Raw genomic sequence first — 22,920 nt, 5'->3', positions numbered from 1 at the left:
GAAAAGTTTCTTTCCCTCAGTGACATCTTATGCATCTTTCTTTTAAAAATGGCGGCATTCGGACCCCCAAATCAATGTCAGAGGGGACAATATGAGCCACGGCAGGGTTTATAAACTAGCATCTCAACCATTTCAATTCAAAGGGCCTGGATTTCACTTTGTCACTGAGTACTTGCTGTGTGCTGATTGGTCAGTCTCCTATAATCATATAATCACTAATGTTAATGTGAAACAGCTGGATGAGTCTTTCAATCAAGGAAAGAAACCAGTCAAAGTAAAAGACGAACCGAACAATTCAGCCGAGCACAGGAGCCTTTTAAAGCAGTTTGTAAAACCTGGAGTAGCTTATAGTGTCCCCTACCCGACGTGGATTAGTTGGTCACCCTACCTCCAAGGGAAGGGTAAACAGACCTTTATTCCAGTTTGCTTTTTTCATTCCGTAACATTTCCTGACCTCCGCAAGTCTCTCTCTGTGAGCTCTGCCATCAGTTTCTCCCTCCCCCTCCTGTCTTTAAACTCCCCCCAGGACACTATGGTTTCTCTGTCCTGGCCCCCTTTTGTCGTGCATCACCTCTTGAGCCTGGAGGTGTTCAAAACAGATGCTGGACACACTCCCAACACGCAGCCCAGTCAGTCAGCTGGCGCTGAAACGACCCGCAGTACTGCAGGAAGCGTGGGTTAATAGCAAGCCAGCGGGAGAGTAGAGACAGCCTGATCAATGTAGGCCTCTGCTCTATGGCGCCACCTCTGTCCTGAGACTGCCACACGCCGGTCGGGTGGCAGGGAAGTCAAATGGCCAAGCTGTCGGAATGCCTGGCAGCCCTGCGCTGTTCTGACTGGCCAGCAGTTCACTGTATTTATCCTGCAGGCAAGTGAACATGAAGCAACTTTCGGTGTTTACTTATTACCAAACTGATACTTATTGAAGGTCATGTGTTTGAAGAGACGAGCGAGACTCGTATCTGGGATACGATACGGAGGCAGTAGTGGGTAAAAACATTTACTGTAACAAGCCACAAAAGTAACTAAGCCAGTTAAAAATGCAGCAAAATCCGCTATTAACTGATGTTACCTTTTATTTTTCACACGCCAATTTGACTGTAGTTTGTACACAAATGTGACAGCAGACCAGGTTCTTAGTAAAAAGCTGTGTAATGTTTTTTTTTCAAATCGATAATACTTGGTTACACAAAAAAATGGGTAAAACTGATGTGTGATTCGTTTGTATTTTACAAAGCATCCACAAAGCAGCCGCTCCCACAAACGCAGGCCAGACTTGTACGGCAATGGTGCTTCAGCTAGAAAATGAAAAGCTTCTCCATGTTGCAATACTGTCCTCATGTTGGGACAACAGGAATGTACTTTAAAAGAAAGAGATTACCCTGGAGGCCCAGATGTCGAACATTTAAAAAAAAAGGAAGAAAGAAATACCAGCAATGTGGTGGGTCAGAGAGAGGGAGCGGCTCAGTGGCCCGTAAGGAAAGACAGCATCTGTTTATCTGGGGCAGCCTGTGGTGGGGGGGTGGGGGGGGGGCGGCGACCGAATGCCTGGGCTGCAACCAACCGGCTTGTGAGACAGAAGGAATAAAGTCCACAAAAGGACCCGAAAAAAAAGGGGGGGGGGGGGAAAATCGCTCCACAACCGACCATCTTCTGGCTAATGACCCAAGCCACTTCCACTGTAGATCTGAACTGGCCTTCCGCTCTCCCAGTGGTCACACCACAGCACTACTAGTATGCCATGTTGTGTAACTGTCCTCCAACCTGTGCCGTTTGTTACATGACACTGCATGCCGAGCCAAATTCCCTGTCTAAACTGTTACAGGCAGGCAAACCTCTTTCTGACCGTAATGAAGCTGGCCACAAAGGAACAGCTGTTTTCATGCCACCGGGCCAAGAGGGTTAATGAAGGTGTACTGGCTTGCATCTCTCCCCATCCCTCGCTGAAACGACTGCTACCTAATCCAACAATTTCATTCCAATACCGCTGCAACCCCTATCAGTCCAGTGATGTCAGTCTGCAGTTGTTACACGCTGCCAGCAGATGGCGATAGTACATCACCCTCAAAATACCTCGACTAACCTGGAGGTTCCTCCTGTTACGCTGCGTCCTGTGAAAGTCGCCATTTACATTTTTAGTGATGACAGTGATAGAGCGGCTGACTGCCCGTTTACGCCAAAAAAGTAGTGCCTACGGACAAGACCGGACATAAAGCCCAGGTTCCCGAGTTAAAAGGGGGGGGGGCATTTTTTTCTGGGTTGTTCCAGCAACAATTAATGCTGTAGGTAGGGCCCCCATCCCCTTAAAGTCGGGCCCTGTCTACAGAAACCGAACTCAACAAATCCCAAAAACACGCATGGATGCTACATCATGCACTGAGGTACACTGCAGTAACCCTGCACATTACGAACATCACGAAGACCACGGGCATGATCTCTCAATGGCCACTAAAGGGATTTACACATCGCACTAAGCTGCGGCATTACTGCACTCAAGGGTGATTTAATAGGGTCTTGCAAACGTAAGTACATGCACACAACATGCATTAGACACAGAAGCGCAGAAAAGCTTCGCTCTGATAGGTGGCACAAAACTCCGTTATAAATTAAAATTTAAAAGTACAGACGCTCCTCTACTTACGAATGAGATACGCTCCGAACGGCCGTTCGTAACTTGAAATGTTCGTAAGTCGTTATTCAACATCATTTTAAGGGTATATGGAAGTACAAAGACCTAGGATGCTGGGAGTTCGCACGCTACGCTACTGCACGGCGGGAGTAGCGGCCAGAAGTCGTACTGGGCGGAATTGGCATGCAGAAAAAAAAAGTTGCGGACAGGAAAACAGGAGCCCAAGGAACACAATTTGGACTTGCAGTCCTCTTCGTTCGTATGTCTGAAAGTTCGTAAATAGAGGAGCGTTTGTATATACAAAGTGTGGTAAATTCAGTGACCCCATGAGACCTTTGCTTGTAACCCTAAACACAATCCCACGTGAGGTTTCCCCCAGCAGTGACATCATTCCTGCCAACATGAACTTTAAAAAAAAAAAAAAAAAAAAGCAATACCATCTTGGCAGAATAACAGAGTTACAAGCATGACATGGGGGCTTTTTGTGATGAATATGCCTGGGGGGGGCCGCTGGCTGGTCTCCATGTGCACGCAGACTGTCCCACAATGCACTTCCATTGTCATCTTTTCCTACATCCTTGAAGTTTCATCCCACCTCTGTCCACCTGACAGGAAAAGGGAGGACAGATTTAGATGCAAACATACTGATCAAAAGCTCAGCTCTTGCTGGTCAAGCTCTGTAACATTCATCTCTGTGTGCATGTTAGATGTGGGGGTCGGCAGTGGAAGTTGGAAGACTCTCTGCTTCATTACCGATTTCATGGTGTAGCCGTAGAGCACCTGCATAACTACAGGAATATCAATGATTTAAAAAAAATTAAAATCAGCAAACAAATGGTAGAGAGCAAGAATGACTGGCAAAAAAATCTTTAAATCATGGAAGAGATTTTGGGCCCTGTGAAAGCAGATAATACTCGTGGGAGTTTTACTTACACAAAAGTGTTATGAGGGCAGAGCGAAAAAATGATTGGTTCAGAGAAATAACCAATCAGATTGCAGAGGAGGTGGGTCCAAGCTACTAGAGGAGGCTGGAATAAGGTGTCTTGGACTCACCTCCTCAATCTGATTGGTTATTTCTCTGAACCAATCATGCTTTGTTCTGGCCTGTGTAAGTAAAACTCCCATGAGCACATATAATATTGAGCCTCCTACCCAGACCAATCCAATTATATTCCAAGTTGTTTAGGGCCCCTGTCACTTGGGATCCTTGGGATTGTCCTAATTTCCCTCGTTACAGCACCCCGAGTAGAATAATGCCACCATGTAGCTGGTATAGCCTTCCTTCTAGAGACAGCTCCTTCCAACCGGGAGTCAAACTGATTAGTATCCATGGTGCTTTAGCCTCATTCACAGAACAGACATCTGTAGCATTATGAAGCGCGAGCCTATAAGCTCTCAGCGGCTCACCTTGGGGAAGGGGCTTCTGGCGCGGGCTCAGTACTTGCAGCGCTCCTCTTCCTCGGCGAAAGTGCTGATGACGTAGCAGGCGCACACAAAGCCCAGCAGCTACCGGGGATGACCAGCAGAGGGAGACAAACTCATCAGGCTCAGCCACACAGCAAACATTGGCTTTCGAAAGGCTCCTCTGACCTTTAATCTGCTAATTCCCTTCCCGCATGAAAGGATTCCCTTTGATCGCTTTGAAGTAATTCCGCCCAGAATTATGATTCCATTTTCTTATAAAGTTAAACCCTAATGATCCTGGTGACTTATCCTGAACAGAGTGACCGAGGGGGTTAGGGATTCCAGGCAGCACAGGGCATAAAGCTGGGCTACAGCCCGGTAAAGGGTGCCAGTCCATCCCCGATCACACACAAGCATCTAATGAACCGGTTCAGAAATGCCAATTGCCCCACCCATAATCATTCGGTGGAAGGAAACTGGACTATAAGAAGACAACCCATGCAATACAGAGAGAACCCTTTCATTAATACCACAAACATGTCTGTACATCATTTCTCATTCTCATTTACTAAATGCCTTTATTTATGAAAGAGAACATCTAGAGCATAGAGTGCTTGCAGACAGGTGCAGGATTAACAACAACTGATGCAGGCATTTTAAAGCAGACTAATGCGTTTGCTGGTGAAATATGCAAATAGCTAGCTAATATATTCAGGGGAATTCTGCCTAAATGCCTCTGAAAGGAACTTCTTATGAGCTTCACCAGATGAGTTCCTAATGCATCATGACGCAGACTATAATTGGCGTCTCGCTCGGCGCCCGGCAGGGATCCGGGTACGAGCGGCGCACAGGTCACACCACAGATAGCGAGAGCTGCTGTGCTGTATATTAACCACATGGGGTCTTAACCATACAACCCCCCCCTCTCCCACCCACCCACACACACACCCAGGGCTCATATCCTCAAAAACCAATCAGGGAGGGGGAGAAGTGCAGGGACAAAACAGACACTGCAAGTGTTAACATCCACAGGGTTATTAGAAAATAAGCAGGCTATCTGCTCACAAATCCAATGTCCGAAAATGGATTGGAGATAGACTGGAAACCATCTGGAGATACAAAGCATCTCACAGCAAGAATGGTGTGAAATGGACACGCTTATGGAGTGACCAGCCTATCTAGATTTGTACCATCTGAATATACGTCTTGTGTTGTTTACTTCCTTTGTAGACAAGTATGGCTGAATGAACCAGCGTTCCAATGCATCTGTTACACATGGCCAATAAAGATCCTGAATCCGGAAGCGTGGTGGTGGTCACACCACCCACCCACCCCCACCAAAGTCGGTGTATGCGTGTGCGTTACTACTTACGGACAGGAGGATACTGACGGCCGAATGCATGACCTCCAGATACTTGAATTCCAGCATGCAGCCAGTGATGGAGACGTAGGCGTGACCCTCGGGGGGAGGGACCCCAGGGGGCGGGGCTTCATCACGGACACACCCAGGGCCGTTCTCGCGCCACCAGGACCGGTGCATGGAGATACCGAAAGTCATGACATCGGAGTCCTGCGAGAGGAAGACGACTCTGGGCAAGGCCGTTTGGGAACGTTAACGGGCAGCAACCCCCGTCAGCTAACCCCCCCCCCCCCCCCCGGAAAAAACAACAAATTTAAGCATAAGCCGACAGGTAAACTTTACCCAGCATGCCTTGCCATATGTCTCTCAACATCATATTAAGGGGTTCTGTTATGAAATTCATCCCCGCTCCCCCGGAACACAGACATACACAAGCACGGAAATTTACACACTCAATGGATGTCACACAACAACAAGAAATAAGAAAGCTAGACGCTTTGAAGGCATAGAAAAAGCCGCGATGGCTAATGAGCTAATGGCTAATGAGCCACGTTAGCATGTGGCTCAGAAAACAGAAAGTCCGGCTCGGCTCACTGCGAAGGCCCCCCTTGTTTCGTGAAGCGAGGTTTGAACGCCAGTAACAACAAGGCCTCCCCTCTTTGAGCAGATTGCCGGAGTCGGACGGGAACTTACTGCCACACCAAAGTCTTTGAGACACCCTTGTACAGATATACAACAAGGGGAACGACTTCATGTCCTGGACCCAACTCTGCAGATTATCGTGATTAAAAATGAATGACAACTCTCGATCTCTGACAGAAGCCCGCTCTGAGTGGGGGGCGCAGATGAATAATTTAGGGGATAAACCGCGACGTTTAGGCTAGCTATTCAATCTAGGTCTTAATCACCGCCTCTCTCTCGAAGCCGCATGTGTTTCTAAACACAGCCCCTAGGCATTCATTACAATAATTAATATTAATGGTTTTTACCAACGCTTCTGATCTAGGGTGACTTCAAGAGCTTTACTTGCCGTCTATTTATAGAGGAGGATAAACACCGGAGCTGAGCGCCGCGCTCAGGGCTGTAACAGCGTCTTCCGTTTAGATACCCGATAGAGAAACCCTATGCGGCTAAGCTAACTAAGCTAACCGCTTAAATCACACCTGACCCGTGAAAACGCAGCCTGCCCTACTCAGGCTCCTCCTACCCCGTGAGGGGGTAATGAATGTCAGTCAGCAGTGGGTGAGAAACCTTAGGCGCTGTGCTTGTGCCTCCTGCTGTGTACCCGTTCGTTAAGGGTTTGGCTGATCCTGGACACCGTGAACGCTTTCTGAAGGTCAGTCCACTCACTATGCCTTAATGACCGGGCCTATGCACTCACACCAGCTGTGGACGTCGCGAGTAAATAACTCAGGCAGGTCTTATAAATGACAGTCGTGCTCTACGGCTGTTAAGAAATCAGACGGACTCCACAGCCGGTAGCTGAAACACAGACACGCACACGCAGAAGGGAATACAACGTCCCAACGCTGTCCCGCTCCAAAAGGCGAATCGCATTTTCAAGATAGTCAGTACATATCAACAAGCCACACGACTGAGATGACAAAACACAGAACAGACATTCCAAAAAACGTGTTAAAAACCCCCCCACAAATCCTCAAAAAAAGGCAACGGGATCCCAGGCTGGAATGCAGTGCCATGGTTTAAATGAGCTCAGGGACATTTTGCAGTGTTCACTGGAGACCATCGAGTTCAGCCCAAAAATACCCAGAACAAAAAGACATGTAGCATCTACAGGTGCACAAGTGCCGGGGGGGCTGGATAACGCAGGAAACAGGTTGGGCTCATCAATATTTAACCTGGTGTTTCTTAGTAGACCTCAGGAAGTAAACCCAGGACAAACCTACACTGGTGTTGCCAGATCTATCGACGAAGTTGCAAAGCTTTTGCTGCATTGTATCTGATACCCTTAGTAAGAAATTCCTCTGTCCTTGACCGTCTGTAGCAAAACCATCAGCGTCAGAAAAACAAGCTCTTTCTAAATTCACTTTCAGCTGTTCAAACTCTGTTTCGCTTATCGGTTTATTATGTATTATTATTATTATTATTATTATATCTTATTTTTTTATGTGATTTTAATGTCAATTATTTAAACGTGCCCTTCTACCTTGGTAGAGCGCTTTGAATTGCCTTGTGTCCGAATCGTGCTATATAAACAAACCTGCCTGGCCTTTCTCCTCTCTCTCGTCTGTTTAGCCTGAAGACCGAGCAGCCGGGCAAGAACTACAAGAGATAACGATGAAAGTTGCCTAAACCAGGATAATTATGGTCCAATGAAGTCAACGCAGCTACTGCTCAAAGCACGTTTCGTGACGACGAAGCAGAAAGACGCAGTACAAATTGGTACAAATTGACCGAGATTCCTGGGTGTGTGCGCGCTCGACTTCCGTGAAGTCCTTTTTTTGCAAAAACAAATGCAATTTATCCTGTAATTTCTTACAAGCTAATTGGGCAGTGGTTCCCCTGGTAGACTGTCATCATCGTAATTCTACATCGCACATATGCCCCGGCAATTTTCCTATGAAATCCCACCCAAACTCCTGCCTTTGGGTTAGCTGGCTCTGCCGAATCCCAGTGACGGGGGCAGGGGGCTCTCACCCGCGTTTAGCTGCTCAACATTACCCGCTGAACCGGGTGAAAAATCCCTTATTACGACGATAATCCTCCGTTCAAATTACAAAAGGTCACAGATAAACCACTTTAAGAGTGTTGACGTTAAATTTTAAAGTTTCTCATTGATTATTCCTTCACAGATACTTTGGGGGAAATTAATATTGATGATGTATTCTGCATATAGGAATCCCTTAACAGGCTCGTGCGCCGCCTTCAGTGTTATACGTCATCTGTGACTGATAACACCACAATAAGTTGCTAACAGAGCTAGGAAACTGGTTCTCGGCACTGAAAGGGAGAGTATGTCCTCATTTAAATGCTAATTTGAGCCATTTAGTATCCTGTGTGAGAAGAGGATGATGAGAGAACACTGTCCTTACGATTCATCAAGACACCAGCACAATCGGGCATGTCTGGGTAATTATTTTTTCTTCCTCTTATTTCCAAGGCTTTATCTTTGATTTGGGCTCTGGTGGGGGGGGGGGGGGGTGTGTGGTATAAAAATCAGGCTAAATCAGTGACCGTGTGGCAGTGTCATGGCGGAAAGGCTGACGGCTAAGGACGGGCTGCTTGGAATATCATTAGCGCACCGCGTATGTGAACGAGCAGCGACGGCAGCTGCGTAGAGTAAAGCCCGCCATCATTACCCGGGCAGACTATACCTTGGTAAGGCCCCCTACTTCAAGGTAGAAACAGATGATGAACACGTTCCAGACGATCCAAACAGCAGCCCAGATGGAGTACTGGATGGAGAAGAGAAGAGACACAAAAACATTCGTGGTATCAAGGCTGGGTACGTCTCTCAGTTTTGCTGCCAGTGTTCGAGCACTCGGCGTCGCGGCGGTTAATTGCCGATACTCAAACGCTTGAGAGAGGCCCCTCGCGAAAGCTGGTGTTGGCGGCGGATGGCAGACAGGTGGATCTGAAGGGCGCAAAAACTAACGAAGACGCTGGCTCTCGGAGAGAAATCGGAACATTTCCCAGAATTCTCGAGAGATTTCGAATTTAACTCTAAACCCCCCTCTTTTTGAGTGCTTCACTGGCAAAGGCCTCCCAAAACAAACAAAATCAAGCCAAGACACATCACAGGGAAGGGGGGGGGGGTGTATTAAAATTCCAAAGGATTTCCAGACACTGTCCTCAGCTTGCTGTCTTCTTCTCTTTTGCCAGATATTTTCTTTTTCTGCTGACGAAATTCATACGCAGTCTGGCCAACTCCTGTTTCCTTCCCCATGTCGAGTAGAAAAGTAAAACTTTTCTCAAAAAAAATCTCAAACTCAGTTCTTCCACTCAACAAACTCACAGTGCAGAATAGTTTAATCAAGTCCCTAATATCTGTATCATAGGTTTGGGTCACATACAGGGGTGAAAATAAGATTTTTTGCTAGCAGCCAATTGGGCCATTTCAGTAAAAAAAATAATGTAGTTACACAAGGCGTGTCACGGTAGTGTAGTGATTTGCACAGTTGTCTCACAGCTCTAGGACCAGGGTTCGAGTCTCTGCTCTGGATCCGTGTGTGCAGAGATTCTATGTTCTCATGCTGGAATTTCTCCAGGTACTTTCTTCCTATGGCCCAAAAATATGCTGAGGTAAATTGGAATTGCTATGTTGATTAAACTGTTCACTGGCTCCAGACGTCATCTACAGCCCAGCCTACAAAAGGGGCCGCAGAGCTGGTAAGAAGCTGCATGAACATGCAGGAGCTCTGCTCGGAGGGTGGGGCTAGGCCAACAACTGGCTTCCAGTTGTAGCAGCCAAAAACTGTATTTATGGCACACATACATATTTAATGTATGATCAATTCCCTTTAGGAGACAAACAGGGAAGAATAAATTACAGGTCTTTGATAGAGGAAATAAAGTTTCTGCTGAGAGAGGCTTTAAAAGCAAATCTAGAGATTTCCCTGTTTGAAAGTGTGGTGCGGGTGCGCACGCTCACACACGCGGGACATTGGACTGTTTTAGGATCCAGTGAGACGGATTCATCTTGAAGGTTTCACCGCTGGAGTGCAAAAAATGTTATTGAAAAAATGTAATATAAATGGAATTATGCGTCTATTTCAAGGCTGAAGATAAGATTAGAGACATTACAGTGCAATTAAGTTAGATTGTGGGTAATTCTGTCATTTTAAGGTTGCATTTTCAATATTGGAGGCTGATAAAAAACAGAAAAAAACGAGGGCTGTCACTTTTTCGACGATATTCGAACATTCGTTTGAGAACAGAGTGAACAATTCACAATCGAACCTTAATTAACCCATTCGAATCTTAAAGTGTCACTGTAGCCTATGAGCGCATTATACCGTTCGTTGTAATTTTCTTTTTTGCAGTCTACGGAGTACCTAAAACATCAGGGTGAGACAATGTTTTTTTTTTGTTTTATAATTTTGTGACGCAATAATATTGCGATCCCACCGCACTTGCTCAGTTGCTATTTGCGCAACGTGGCGGCATGGATAAACCTAAATAATACAGGCATGTCCTGTAAAATGTGCTTTAAGCATTAAGCTATGTGAGCCGAAAAACTACATTTAAAGCTATCTTACTGTGGTTTTGGAGTTAAGGTTTAAACTCGAACCCACTTTCTGGAATTTTTCAGTATAGATCCGCATGTCCCCAGATATGTCAGCAAGCGAGAATACCAGGGACGTGTAGCCGAACGTGGGTTCGGGGTTAAAGCTTAATGATAACACGCGGTAAAGTTAGGCTTTATATTCAGCTTTCCGGCTGCAATATCTTTCAACAAAAGCAAGCAACACACCTTGGGTTTCAAGATTCCTTTAGGGCGCGTTTTAATTAATATTTCGTGGTTTGTGTCTGCACTTCACCTTCACCTTGTTTTCTATCACTGGCGGTGAATGGACACAGTGCAATTATTAATAAATATCTAGTTTGAGTCCCTGCATCGTGCCCATTGCTTCCGGGATAGGCTCGCGCCCGAGTAGGATAAGCGGTTTGGAAAATGGATGGAAGGATGGATGTAGGGTGAGTGTTCGCTTTTGTCTTGACTGAAGGTGCTACTAAAAGTGGGACGGTACTTTTCATACTTCTCAGGTAAAATGAAATTTGAAATTCATTCAAACTTTTTTTTTTTTTAAAGTGACAGTCCTACTCTTTACTGGACAAAAAAACAAAAACAAAATACCATCCATTCATCCATCCATCCATCCTCCCTCTCTGCCTGCTTGTCCTATGCAAGGCTGTGGGAGTCCAGAGCCCTGTTCCGGATGCTATGGGCGCAAAGCAGGAAATATGGAACTCCAATAAGCAAAACGACAAACAATTACGAAGCACTAATTACCTGTCAATTCTTTGTAACCAAAACTTTTTTAAAAAAACTGCTTCATTGTCACTTCTTAGCAACAGAAAAAGTTTTTCTTGATTGTTACCGCATTTTAATTGAGGCTGTATTTGCGTATTTAATTTATAGGTGGGTGACTACATCATATTGGTATCAGGTGATCCATTTGGTTTCTCATTAGTATGTAATTCTCAGACTATAATAAATATGTAAAATATACTGACGGAACTATCATGATGTAATTCTGATTCGTTTGTTCTCATTGGACAGAATTTTGTCTCACCTGTGACACCTACTGGCAGAATCAAGGAATGCATGATGTGTGTGTTCCATGGGGTTCCCACGAGACGCTGGAGTCTGCTGGGGGTCACTCACCACAAGAAGGAACCTGGATCGATACTGCAGGGTCCCAGAAAGGCCCAGAATCAGAATGACGATGTGGAGGAAGTTTCCCAGGATGGGGGCCCACTGATACCCCAGGAAGTCGAATATCTGTCTCTCCAGTGCAGTCAGCTGAAATGCAATCAAGCAGAGTTTGAGAGGAGCGTGCTGTGTGTGTGTGTGGGGGGGGGGGGGGTGACGGGGGCGCAGAAATGTCGCTAAACACAACTGGTAATTTTTTTCCACTAGAAAAGCATGTCTAACACCATTTTGCATCAATATATACTGTCTCTTTCCACTGTCTTTTGTCTAAAGACATTCCATGACAGGTATCAGATTAATAACCAGCGAAGGTATAACTTTGTATTGAACATGGGGGGCGTGAAGGCTGAGTATGGGGGGGGGGGGCTTATAACCCCCTATCCCCTCTATAATTTACACCCTCCGTAACCAGTAACCATTTACATGATCAACTCTGTACTAAAAAGCTCGACATAATGAACCCGGCTATAACAAGAGAGAAATCTTTGGAGAGTTTATTAATAGCCACACAAGATAAAGAAAATACACTCAAAGTAGCGATGTCCAAACCCACAGATAATTCTAAATTTAAACAACAAAGGCGGCGGCTCGCTCTCAATCTCTGCTGATCTTCTTATTCGCCGAAGATGCCAAGATCTGAATTTTCTTACGCATAACATCGTCAAGTTAAAGTGACGCCCCAAGCACGATCTATATCCCCACGCGTAAGCGGGCACGATGCAGGCAGGACGAAATCACGTTTCCCCAAATTTACCCAAATTTCATGACACTAGATTAAACAAGTGGATTAAACCAAGATTCTGTTACTCAGGAACCCTCAGATCTTCTTAAAGTCCTGATGGATTTAATCCTCTAATTAAGGGCACAAGGAGAAAATATGGTTCTCATTTCCAACCACAAGCAGTCAGAAGCCCAGGGCTGGTCTCGCATGCGTGAGTGCAGGTCAGACAGTCGCAGTGTATCTCAGGATGCAGAATAAATCAGGTTACCATCTCATCCTCCGCAATGCCACCGTGCATGAAACACAATACAGTGACAGAATGCATTCCCGCCAGAAAGTGTAATTACATTTAAAACTAAAAACTTCTGCAAAAATAACTAATGCAGATTTCCTCTACCGGTGATACGTCAGACTCGCCACCCTCAAACCTCCACAGACCACACTTAGGAAAAAAGCTTTCTGGCTCGACATTCCTCCAGCGAGTGCTTCACTGTGAGGTACCAGCCGTATTTACGCCTCTCAGATACTAAACAGAAATATTCCTTATTTAGGCGACGTTAAAACAGCATGTTCTGCTAACGAGCTACGATCTTCTCACCCTACTTACTAGTTATTTCTTTAGTTTCTAAATATCTGGGAGGGGGTCTTTCACCGACTGTAGCCTTTAACTAGATCAGCTGCCTGAGAGTTTAGTACAGATGCTCTCCAGGTTACGACCGTCCACGTTACGATATTTCAACTTTACGATGTTTTTCACATTCAGTACATAATTCAGTAAATTCTATCAGATATTCAACACCTTCATATAAAGCATGCTTTGTGTAAATGATTTTGGCCAACTGTATTGAAATTAATTTTTCACTTACGACGGGGTTGCATTCCGATGAATCTATTGTAACCCGGGGACAGGCTGTATTCTGCATTAGCACTGCTGGGTTCAAAAAGGATGAGAAGATATGGAAATATGACTTCTGTCATGGAGGCAGTGGAGGAGGTGAGACAGGCAGTGATCCCCTGTAGGTCAACATGCAAACACAGGTGCAGAGCTTGAGGTTCCTAAATGCTGCCCCCTAAAGGGGAGGATCTGTAACAGCGACCCTGTTGTTTTCAGCTGAAGAGATGGTTGGTCGTTCGCACTGTAGCATATGAAGCCCCCCCCCACCACACAATGTTTTCATTCCTCTTCTGACGGATGATCTGATAGAAACTAGACAAATAAAACATGTCAGAAAGCAAAAAGAGATACTCAAATGCACAGATGAATCGTGATCTGTAAACTTGCCAAGAACTTGGAGCCAGAGAACAGCACTAAAACAGAATGATAAACGCAGGCACAGAACCCTAGGGTTCTACTCATTGTTAGTGAACGGCATGTCAGGAGAACAGTCAGTACGGGGAAGGACCCTGGGGGAACTCTGAGGTTGCACTGGGTGCTAGAAAACAGTTCGATAGGTCACGTTTCTGTGCGCACTGCTTTACAGCTGCACAACCAATCTGTGCTTTCTGTCTGGGTCGTGTATTTATTACATTGTGGGCCCACAACACGATAAAAGCCTGTCATTTTGACGTCGTGGGGACCAGGTCCGCACAATGTAAAACTCAATTTCATAAAAATCTATGACTGCAATCAAAAAATTAAAAAATGTCAAAAGCCTTGTATTTTGGTCGGTTGCTTGTGGTTAAGGTTAGGGCTGGGTAGGGGTTAAGGTTGTCATTGCTGGGAGTAGGCTTGGCTCAAAAGACATGAATGGACGGTCCTCACAAAGATGAATACAAATATGTGTGTGTGTGTGTGTCAGAATGAAAGATTACATCTGCTTCTTGACGTCCACCACGCACATAATTCCATGAAGGACACCGTTTGACCATCCCAGCAGATCATGTCCGACCGCGACCAGGATAACATACAGCTGGCTCACATCGCCTACATTTTCTGTCCTATCCTTCCTCCAGTCATCCCTTTCCAAGGCATCAGTAATAACGGCACCTCTCTCCCCGAAACACTGGGGCAACCCGCTCAAGCTGGCTGTCTGGAACATTCCGGACCTGGCGGATGCCAGCGGCTCACGCGTGAGCCCTAGACGTACGCAGCGGCGCCGGGATCCTCGCGGATCAGACGAGCCGGAAGCTCCTGTCAGGCGGCTCGGAAAAAGAGTCTCAGAAGAGGCCTCATCAGGAGGACAGGAACACCCTATCTCTCCGACTCCAGCATGAATAAATGAACAAAAGAATACACGAGATCAAAAACGAGACTCGGCGCTACACAGCAGCTGACAGAAGCACCTCCTTTGCTTGCATAAACTCACCCTCCCGCCAGACACGCCACGCCTAGGCAAACACAGGGACCCCAGCCCCCCATTTTAGCTAACAGGGTGGTGTCGCCTACACTTGGAAATCTCTGCCATCTTGGAGCCAAGAGCCCTGGGAGCAAATGGCTGTTTTACGCTGAGGGCTGCAGACACTGCAATGGCTGTGGATGAGGGGGGGGGGGGTGACGAGTGGCTCAGTGGTCTAAGTCTCTCGGCCGGTGATCAGAACATCGCTAGTTCGAGCCCTGGGCTCGGCAGAAAGGTCCCAAGCTACGGAGAGCATTATAGGGTCAGCAAAAGAGAAACGCTCTCTTGTACAAAAGACAAAGAAATCATTGTTTTTTTTTGGACGACTGTCTGTCTATGCATTCGGATGGAGGGCCGTGGAAGCAAACTGTCCAGCACCCCACCTATCCCAGATTAAGGCGTGGCGACTGTCCTCTCAAGCAAGTGAACCTCACAACAGATTTTTGCTAAAGACAAGGCCTGGGCACTAATACATCTGCGCTGAGGGAGCGGCTGCTGTATCGAAGCGTGTCACAAAGGCATGTTTCTGAAATAAAACAGCAACAGTAAATTTTATCCCTGTAGAGAAACTGTAGTATTTTTTTCCCCCATTTTGTTCTTCATGAGAGAGACAAGCATGGATGTCAGAGCATTAGCCGAGGTCTCCGCACCAGCTGGACTAAAGGGCCGTATCCAAAGGCCCAGCAGCGACGTGACTATCCTGCGAGACACAAGATTCAAACCCACGGCCTTCCGCACACAGGCGTAACTCCCTAAACCCGCTGACCCACACACCACCCAAAAGATCACATGATCACCCACATGACACAGCTGACACATGAATGTTTAGAAATGTCAGCGGCAAACATCCGCAACTTCTACTGCCATTAAAAACCCCGTGACCCGCATGTAGCCCGAGATCAGAGCGTCCCTCCTGCGCTCTTCCCCATCATGCATGTATCCATCTCCGAGACATAATGTGAAATTGATCAGTTTTCAATTAAGCTACATATTTAATCCAACCATATGCTAATCTTAGTGCGACATTTTTTTCCCAGGAAAATAAACAGTTCGCACTCTTCAAGGATTCTCTAAGAACTCAAAGCGTTTGCATAAAATCTCAAGTTTAAGAACTCGATCTAAAATGCGTCAAGCTGACGTTTACATAGACTGTCTCTGTGTACGTGTGGATGCTGCGTTAGTGCAGGGGGGGAGAAAATAACACTAAAGACGCGTTCGTGAGAAAAAGGGAAACGGCTTAAACAGGACGAGTCTCATAAAAACGAAGCCCCTCTAGAACTCAATGTGCTTTGAAGTTGAGCAAATCACTCAGTCGGGCAACCCGGCAGAGGCCGGGGACTCAGTCTCAGCCCGACCATCCTATCCATCAAATCCCAGCCGCAGCTGTTAGCGGACAGTGTCCCGCAAGGAGAGAACAATAATCTCGCACGCTCACCATCTCATGTCAATTTGCTTTCGAAATGCATTTGCCTGTTCCGGTCAGACGCTATGCTGGATATCAGTAAATACAGTCCCAGGACTGTAACAGGTAATAAGCGGTTCACCACAGGATCAATAATACTAAATATCTTTCCATTTATCCGTAATTATCCGGATGCCCTAAGCTGACCTTTGACCCTTTGTAGGCCAGTGGTAGCACCAAGAATTAGCCCAGCAAAGCAAAGGGCGTGCAAGAACCAACAACGTGGGTCAAGTCCAAGTCGCAATTAATCTGGACACACTGACATAGGCGTTTATATTTCATCGATACTGTACACGGATTATATGAGGGTTTCTTCCCTGAATCTGGAATGGTAGAAACACTCATTTGTGTACATAAATATTCAACAGATTTAGAGAAGCATTTTGGGGCTTTAGGGAAGTTTCACAGAGCGCTCATCTGCATGGCGTGTGAAAGCAGACTTGTTTTTTGCAGGGGGAAAAAAGCAGACTTATGGAATTATAAAACCCCAACTATCAGCTTGGGGGGAATAAATCTCAGGAATTAACAGCCTCATCTCTGTTATCAGGGCAGGCAGCCTTCCTGACTGGATCTGCTAAGCCCCTGACAGCTCCGCTATTCACCAGATCCTTTGTGGCAACTTTCTCCTTTTATAACTTCTGCCGTAATTGCAAAAAATGCCTACCCACAATCCCCTTGCGTCAGAGGACTCACCTGCTTCAGTGTATCTGCTAGTCACGACTAGAGCCATAGAATCATTCATTCACATCTTTGCCCGTGAAATTTCATGCACCCTGAAGATGTTCCGTGTTTTTCTTTAGTTGTAGTTTTGATAGTCTGAAGAAGTATACAATACTAGTGGCCTTTAGCTAAAAAAAAAAAAAAATCATATTCAATAACCCAACATCATTAAACTAGAAGAGCATAAACACTGTAAACAAGGATGTAGGCAACAGAAAACAGCACATGTTTCCTGCCTCAAGAAGTCATGAGGAACAAAAATAAAGGACTTTGGAACTATGAAACAAACATAGCGGATCGGATCACAATGACTCCAGGTTATCATTAATATCAATATTAACTCGAAAATTGTGTGGCTCAGCTCACGGCAGCAAGAGGCTAAGAATGCAAGGTGTGAATCCGAAGCATCCTGTACTGCCAAACTTTGATCTGCGATTAAACACTGTCCTGGCTCCACTGCAGTCACCCGTGCCAGTTCAGCCTCCACCCATGCTGTCAATCCTCTTCCAAATACCTATCGGTTATACTTTCTGCAGTCATTTCCAGAGAATAAGTCAGATATGTAATCTGGGGTGAAAGCACATACCTTACTATAAACAAAACATGGACAATGCATATCAAGACCAACGTTGCTCTTATTGCGTGCGTGATTTGAGGACAGCAATTGCCTAATGCTCTGTGCCTGACCGGACAGACCGTGATCCAGTCCTGGATAAGCTGCTAATAGACAGAGCTGGATGACTGGATGATTAGTGGCTGAAGGAGCCAGCTGTCTAAACAAAGGGATGTACGGAAAAATCACGAATAACGTCAGCGGATGCATGCTGAAACGCCATTAGCGCAGGCAAATTCGATTTCACTAGCGGGCCTCACGCTGGCCCAGGATGCACACCCACAATTACGGTACACAGATCCTTCCGTCTCACTGCCACCAACACTTTTAACTGGAGTTTAGTTGTCCAGTAGCATGTCAGGGATTGCTGAGGCCGAGCTCCGCCCCTCAGCAAGAATCTGTAAGTCATCCTGCACTCAGACAGGACACATCTGCCCCAATCGTAAAGATGTGTGGCGATGGCGCTACCCACCGAACTACCGCGCCGCCCGTAGCCTAGCCACGTGTTACCGCTAAATATGCCCTCTTCTTCAGCTCCAGACAGACAATTCTCATGTCTTCGTTAAGTGCAATCTTTACGAATCGGGCAATCAGAGGCTCGTTCTCCAGGCACACTCGATGCTACCAGGGGGGTCGGGGTCTCCGACTAATAGATGCGCAGCTGATTGAAGAGCAGGAGGGGCTGATTATTCTCGAGTTCTGCAGCTGGGGAGCCGCCAGCGAAGCACATCCCTGCGGATGGAGGAGCCGATATCCTGGCTGCGAGAGAGTATGATGTTAAAGCAACGAGGACCCACATGTAGGTTAAATTACAAAAAAAAACTCTTATGTCCAAATCATAAATATGTGAAATATCCAGTTGCTCTTCTCTGAAATTGTATAACGTAAAAATGCAACAGATAAAAGTCAATGCAGAGATCACACGACCATGACACTCACAGTTTGACATCTTGTCGCTGTTAAATACACTAGAAAAATAAAAAGACATAACACTGGTTTAGCGAGTTGTTCTACCTGTCGCGTTGACTTTTATATTTAGGAAACTCAAGTTTTCCGTTTACGCCGAGCAGCTTCACCCAGTGGCAACTGCATCTTGGTGCTTAACCAAGCTTACACCTGTCCTCACTTGTTTCTGTTCTCAGAATGAGCAAAAGCCTTTGTGGTCTGGGAGCATTCATAGCTTTCAAGAATTTAAACCCACCGCGTCTGTCAGGAATGCCCTGGGCAAAAACACTTTTTCTTTGATTAAAGAGATTAAGATTCAAAGCTTCTTCAGATGTAACAGGTAAAAGGGAGGTATCGCACACATCATAACTCATTTGATATTTTAGATCTAGATGACTGACACTCACGTGTTTGATATTCAGGAACGCAGCCCGCAGCAAACACTGCGCGACACCGATAAAACGAAACCGGACAGTCCAACAAGACCCCAGAGGACAGTGTGGCTTTGCTCCCCCTGAAACTTCATAACCAAGTAAAACCGTTATAGGTGACGCCAAAATCTTTACTAGAAATGAATGTGTGCCGCATTTTCCCATTAAGCAAGAATAAGAATTATAACCTGGACTAGGGCATTGACTAAGATAAACTAAATTTTCTTTCATTGTAATAATCCACCAGACAAAACACTGGATTTTAATTCGCAAAGGACATAACAGCAGATAACAAGGTGCTGTGCAAAAACTATAAGACATTTCGCTACTGGATAATAATGTACCCGGCTGCCACATCAAAACAGCCCTCCTGAAGGCAGTCTGCAGTCTTTGTAATTTGTCCTGTTACAGCTCGACAGCAAGGGGGAAAAAAAACGAAGAAAAGCATATGATAGTTACAAATAGGTTTTACAGACAGGCTTGCAGAAAGGCTTTCTGTCAGAATTAATGCAAGTTCTCATATTTCTGTGATTCTATTTCATACCTCGCAGCTGCATATAACTACAAGGCTCAGATGAAAGACTCCACCCTGCTTCCTGCACAAGCAGACGAAGCTCCAATAAACCAGGGACAGTCAGGAGTGAGCTATGTGAGCTATGCACTTGGTGAGCTGATGGTGATGTCAGGCTCTTCATCTGGAAAACCATCCACATCCCACTGTAAGCCATCATCTGGATAGATCAATCACCGCTAATCTGCACCCTTTCACTATTATGCAGGTGGCAACACGCGGCGAGGACAGTCAATCTGTAAAGATTTGATTCAATTCATTTTTGTACGGCGCCTTTCACACAGAGTCACCCCTAGGTGCTCTACATGAGCATGTTTTAATACATTCCTGCAAGACAAAGAAATATATATATATATATATATATATATATATATATATATATATATATATATAAAAGATTCTTATAGATTATGACCCTACAAAGATATATTTGACTTATGTGCACGTCCTTGTGTGCGATTGTGCTCTGCAATGGATTGGGGCCCCATTCTGGGTTGTTCCCTGCCTTGTGCCCGTAGGGTCCTGGATACACTCCAGAGCCCCAGAGTTTGAATAGGATAAGCGGTTACAGAAAATGGATGGATGGATGCACTTCCTTGTAAAGTTACCAGAATATTTCTATTTAGCTGGACTCTCCTCAGTGTCACTACTAAATGATCGGTGGTTTGCAGGAATTTACAACAAGTTTGCGTGGGGTTTGCTTATGCCCAATGCACGTGCTGTCTTTTCAGTCCTACTATCCAAAGTCCATGCAGTCCCGCAGTGTGCTTTGCATGTGCCCTGCAATAGACGGAATGTCGGTGTTCTCCAGACATGACACTGTACAGGAGTGACTACACGGCAAAGATATGTTTATTACATATTGCATAAAAGAATAAAATTTAGAAGTATTTTGTTCGTTCTGTCTGGCTCTCCACTAGACCGTTAGCAGGGCCAGACGCACCATAATATATAGCAGATGACACGAAACCTCGCGGTACACATCATTTGCTTATCCGGCCCGTGGTCTGTACGGTTGACCTTAAACTTCACGTCTCGGTGCTACTCAGGCTCTGGAAAATAAAGTTCCTCAGAGCTACAAAGCAGCCTAACCTAATACCAACATGCGATCGTCGTAAATCGTGGTCTATTAGTCTTCTAAACGGGATTATTATGGTGTCTCAGGTTACATACGAGCCTGCAGACGCTCGTAAAATCGGAAAGAAATCGAAGCTGTAGCTCCGTCTGCCCGCTCCAGTTCCCCTACATATAAACCGGGAAAACTTCAGTCGTCTTTCATAGCATGTTACCCCATTTCAGCCATACAATGTGTTGTTCATGTATCTGTAAATATGGTTATAATCCACAACGGCATAGTAAATGAATGCGGATTACGCTACAATTTGGGGAAAAAAAGTCTTCAAGTATTACATATAAAGCTATCACATGCACTGTATATAAGGAACTTAATACTATATGTAAATGCACTAAATTTCGTCGTGCATCTTTGCACAAAAGATATTCTGTTTCAAATCATCTCAAATTTAAATCGTAATACTCGTGCTACTTATATACCTGGAGAGTGGACGCTGATGTTGCATTGAATCACCAGTTTGTCCATAGTGTTATTGAACTACACGCGCCTGCACCATCAACTCTGAAGCGGTGCACGCGTCGTGCTGGACAAAAGGACATACGAGATGTAGCACACATCACTGCCATGCACATACTCACCAGCTGTAAAGTGCAGAGAAAGACCATCATGCATCGACCGCTACAGCAGCCCATGCTTGAGCCCCAAATTATACAGAAAGCGTTATTGAAAGAGCGGTGGATGGCACCGAGGAACCGCTGTAGCCAGTATGACCGCCGATCTAGAACTAACAATACACATTTAGAGAACAGTCGGTGGAGATGAGTCGATCAGATCCAGAAGTTGAAAACGTCCCCATAAAGTCATTTTACAATTTGAATCCGTTAATCGATTTTCTTTATGTGCATGAGTAAAACAGCTTGCATCTATGTAGTTTCGCCCAAGGTATATTTCGGAGATTCTAAGCCCCCTGATCGCACAAACTTAAGAAGCCCGTGATGGGGATTCGGAGAGCGCGCCGTGGGCGTGACCGTGACCGTGGGCGGGGCCGCGACTGTGGGCGGGGCTGCATTCCCGCACATCTGGGAACGTGTTTCATTCAACATTTTAACATTTCTGTACACGACGAGTGAATTGCTTGCTCGTCTACTACTGTAAAATATCATTTGCACATACGGGTAAACTTGTCGACGACTCATGTAACTTGAGTAAAAACTTAAAATCACGACAACTTTGGCGGTCGGATTTTGCCAGGAAAGGATAGGTGCCCTACGTGCATGGCTGACCGAAACGTAAAGTGTGGGAATTAAAACAATAAGTGTTCACGAACACTTACAAAGACGGGATATGACGTACACCTACAGGAATATAGTGGTTTCTTCTCTTTTCTTTTTCTAAGTCGCCCTCTGGTGGCAAGAACATCCGCAAACCCGACGACGTTTTACAATATTATTGATTTTTCTTTTCTTTCTTTTTTCTTTTTTTTTTTTTTTTTGGGGGGGGGGGAGTTTCGCTCGATTACCATTGGTGTGCCAATATGAGTTATTTCGTTGTTTTACTATTAGTTTAAACATTGTTCTGTCATTGAAAGAGGCTCAGTGGATATGGGTTTTCCGTCAGTTATACTACTTAATAGTCTTCAAAATATGCATGATCTCTGACACTAGACGTCAGATAATTCCAGCATTGTACCTCCCTGCCGATCACACTCCAGTGACAGTGATAGTCACACCCATCCTTGATCGAATCAGTGCCCTTTGCTCCCAAAGGGTGCACCGGTGAAAATATTAACAAGAATGTTTCCAATAATGTATTGACTAAATGTGTAAGCGTTCATTTTATCTGGGAATGAATTTCATTGTTATGAATGTCCCTTCAACATCAATTTGGAGGTTAATCATGTTAACCCGCCTAACGCATTTAACATTTAATGTATATATATGTGATGCCCGCAAGTAGCGGACTGAGGGCTTCTGGGTGAAAGGTTAAAGGCAATCCAAATTACAAACACCAATGACAAACACGATAAAAAACCAAATCACATAAATGATATGAAACCAGCGTATTTAAAACAATAATCATAGTGCTTTAACTACTTTCTAGAATTCCGATTGTACTATTACTGTAGATAACTTTATAAGTTATGTCATATAGACATTGCTATCTAATGTAATTGCCATGAATTGCATTGACGTTTTATTTTTAACATAGTATAATATTCTATAGTTGTATTGTACGTTTTAGCGTAATATGAATAAG

At 45.2% G+C, this 22,920-nt stretch overlaps 1 protein-coding gene across 2 annotated transcripts; it reads right to left on the bottom strand.

Moving 5' to 3' along the window:
- Window positions 1–987: 987 nt before the first annotated feature.
- Window positions 988–22,123, bottom strand: LOC125740703 (sodium/potassium-transporting ATPase subunit beta-1-interacting protein 3-like). Of its 2 annotated transcripts, XM_049012226.1 has the most exons (7): window positions 17,003–19,277; window positions 13,378–13,442; window positions 11,743–11,880; window positions 8,729–8,809; window positions 5,406–5,603; window positions 4,037–4,135; window positions 988–3,234 (listed from the first exon to the last, which is right to left on the bottom strand). In XM_049012226.1, exons 1-6 carry the CDS (start codon window positions 17,049–17,051, stop codon window positions 4,064–4,066), a joined length of 603 nt encoding a protein of 200 aa, XP_048868183.1. In that variant the 5' UTR covers window positions 17,052–19,277; the 3' UTR covers window positions 988–3,234; window positions 4,037–4,063. The 2 variants fall into 2 exon arrangements, with proteins under 2 accessions (XP_048868183.1, XP_048868184.1); XM_049012227.1 differs by lacking the exons at window positions 13,378–13,442; window positions 17,003–19,277 and adding an exon at window positions 21,303–22,123.
- Between the last annotated feature and the right edge of the window lie 797 nt (window positions 22,124–22,920).

The sequence above is a fragment of the Brienomyrus brachyistius genome, chromosome 4, assembly GCF_023856365.1.
Source record: "Brienomyrus brachyistius isolate T26 chromosome 4, BBRACH_0.4, whole genome shotgun sequence".
Lineage (NCBI taxonomy): Eukaryota > Metazoa > Chordata > Actinopteri > Osteoglossiformes > Mormyridae > Brienomyrus > Brienomyrus brachyistius.
Note: the sequence above shows the minus strand (reverse complement) of the source record. Positions and strands in the feature narration are given on the sequence as shown.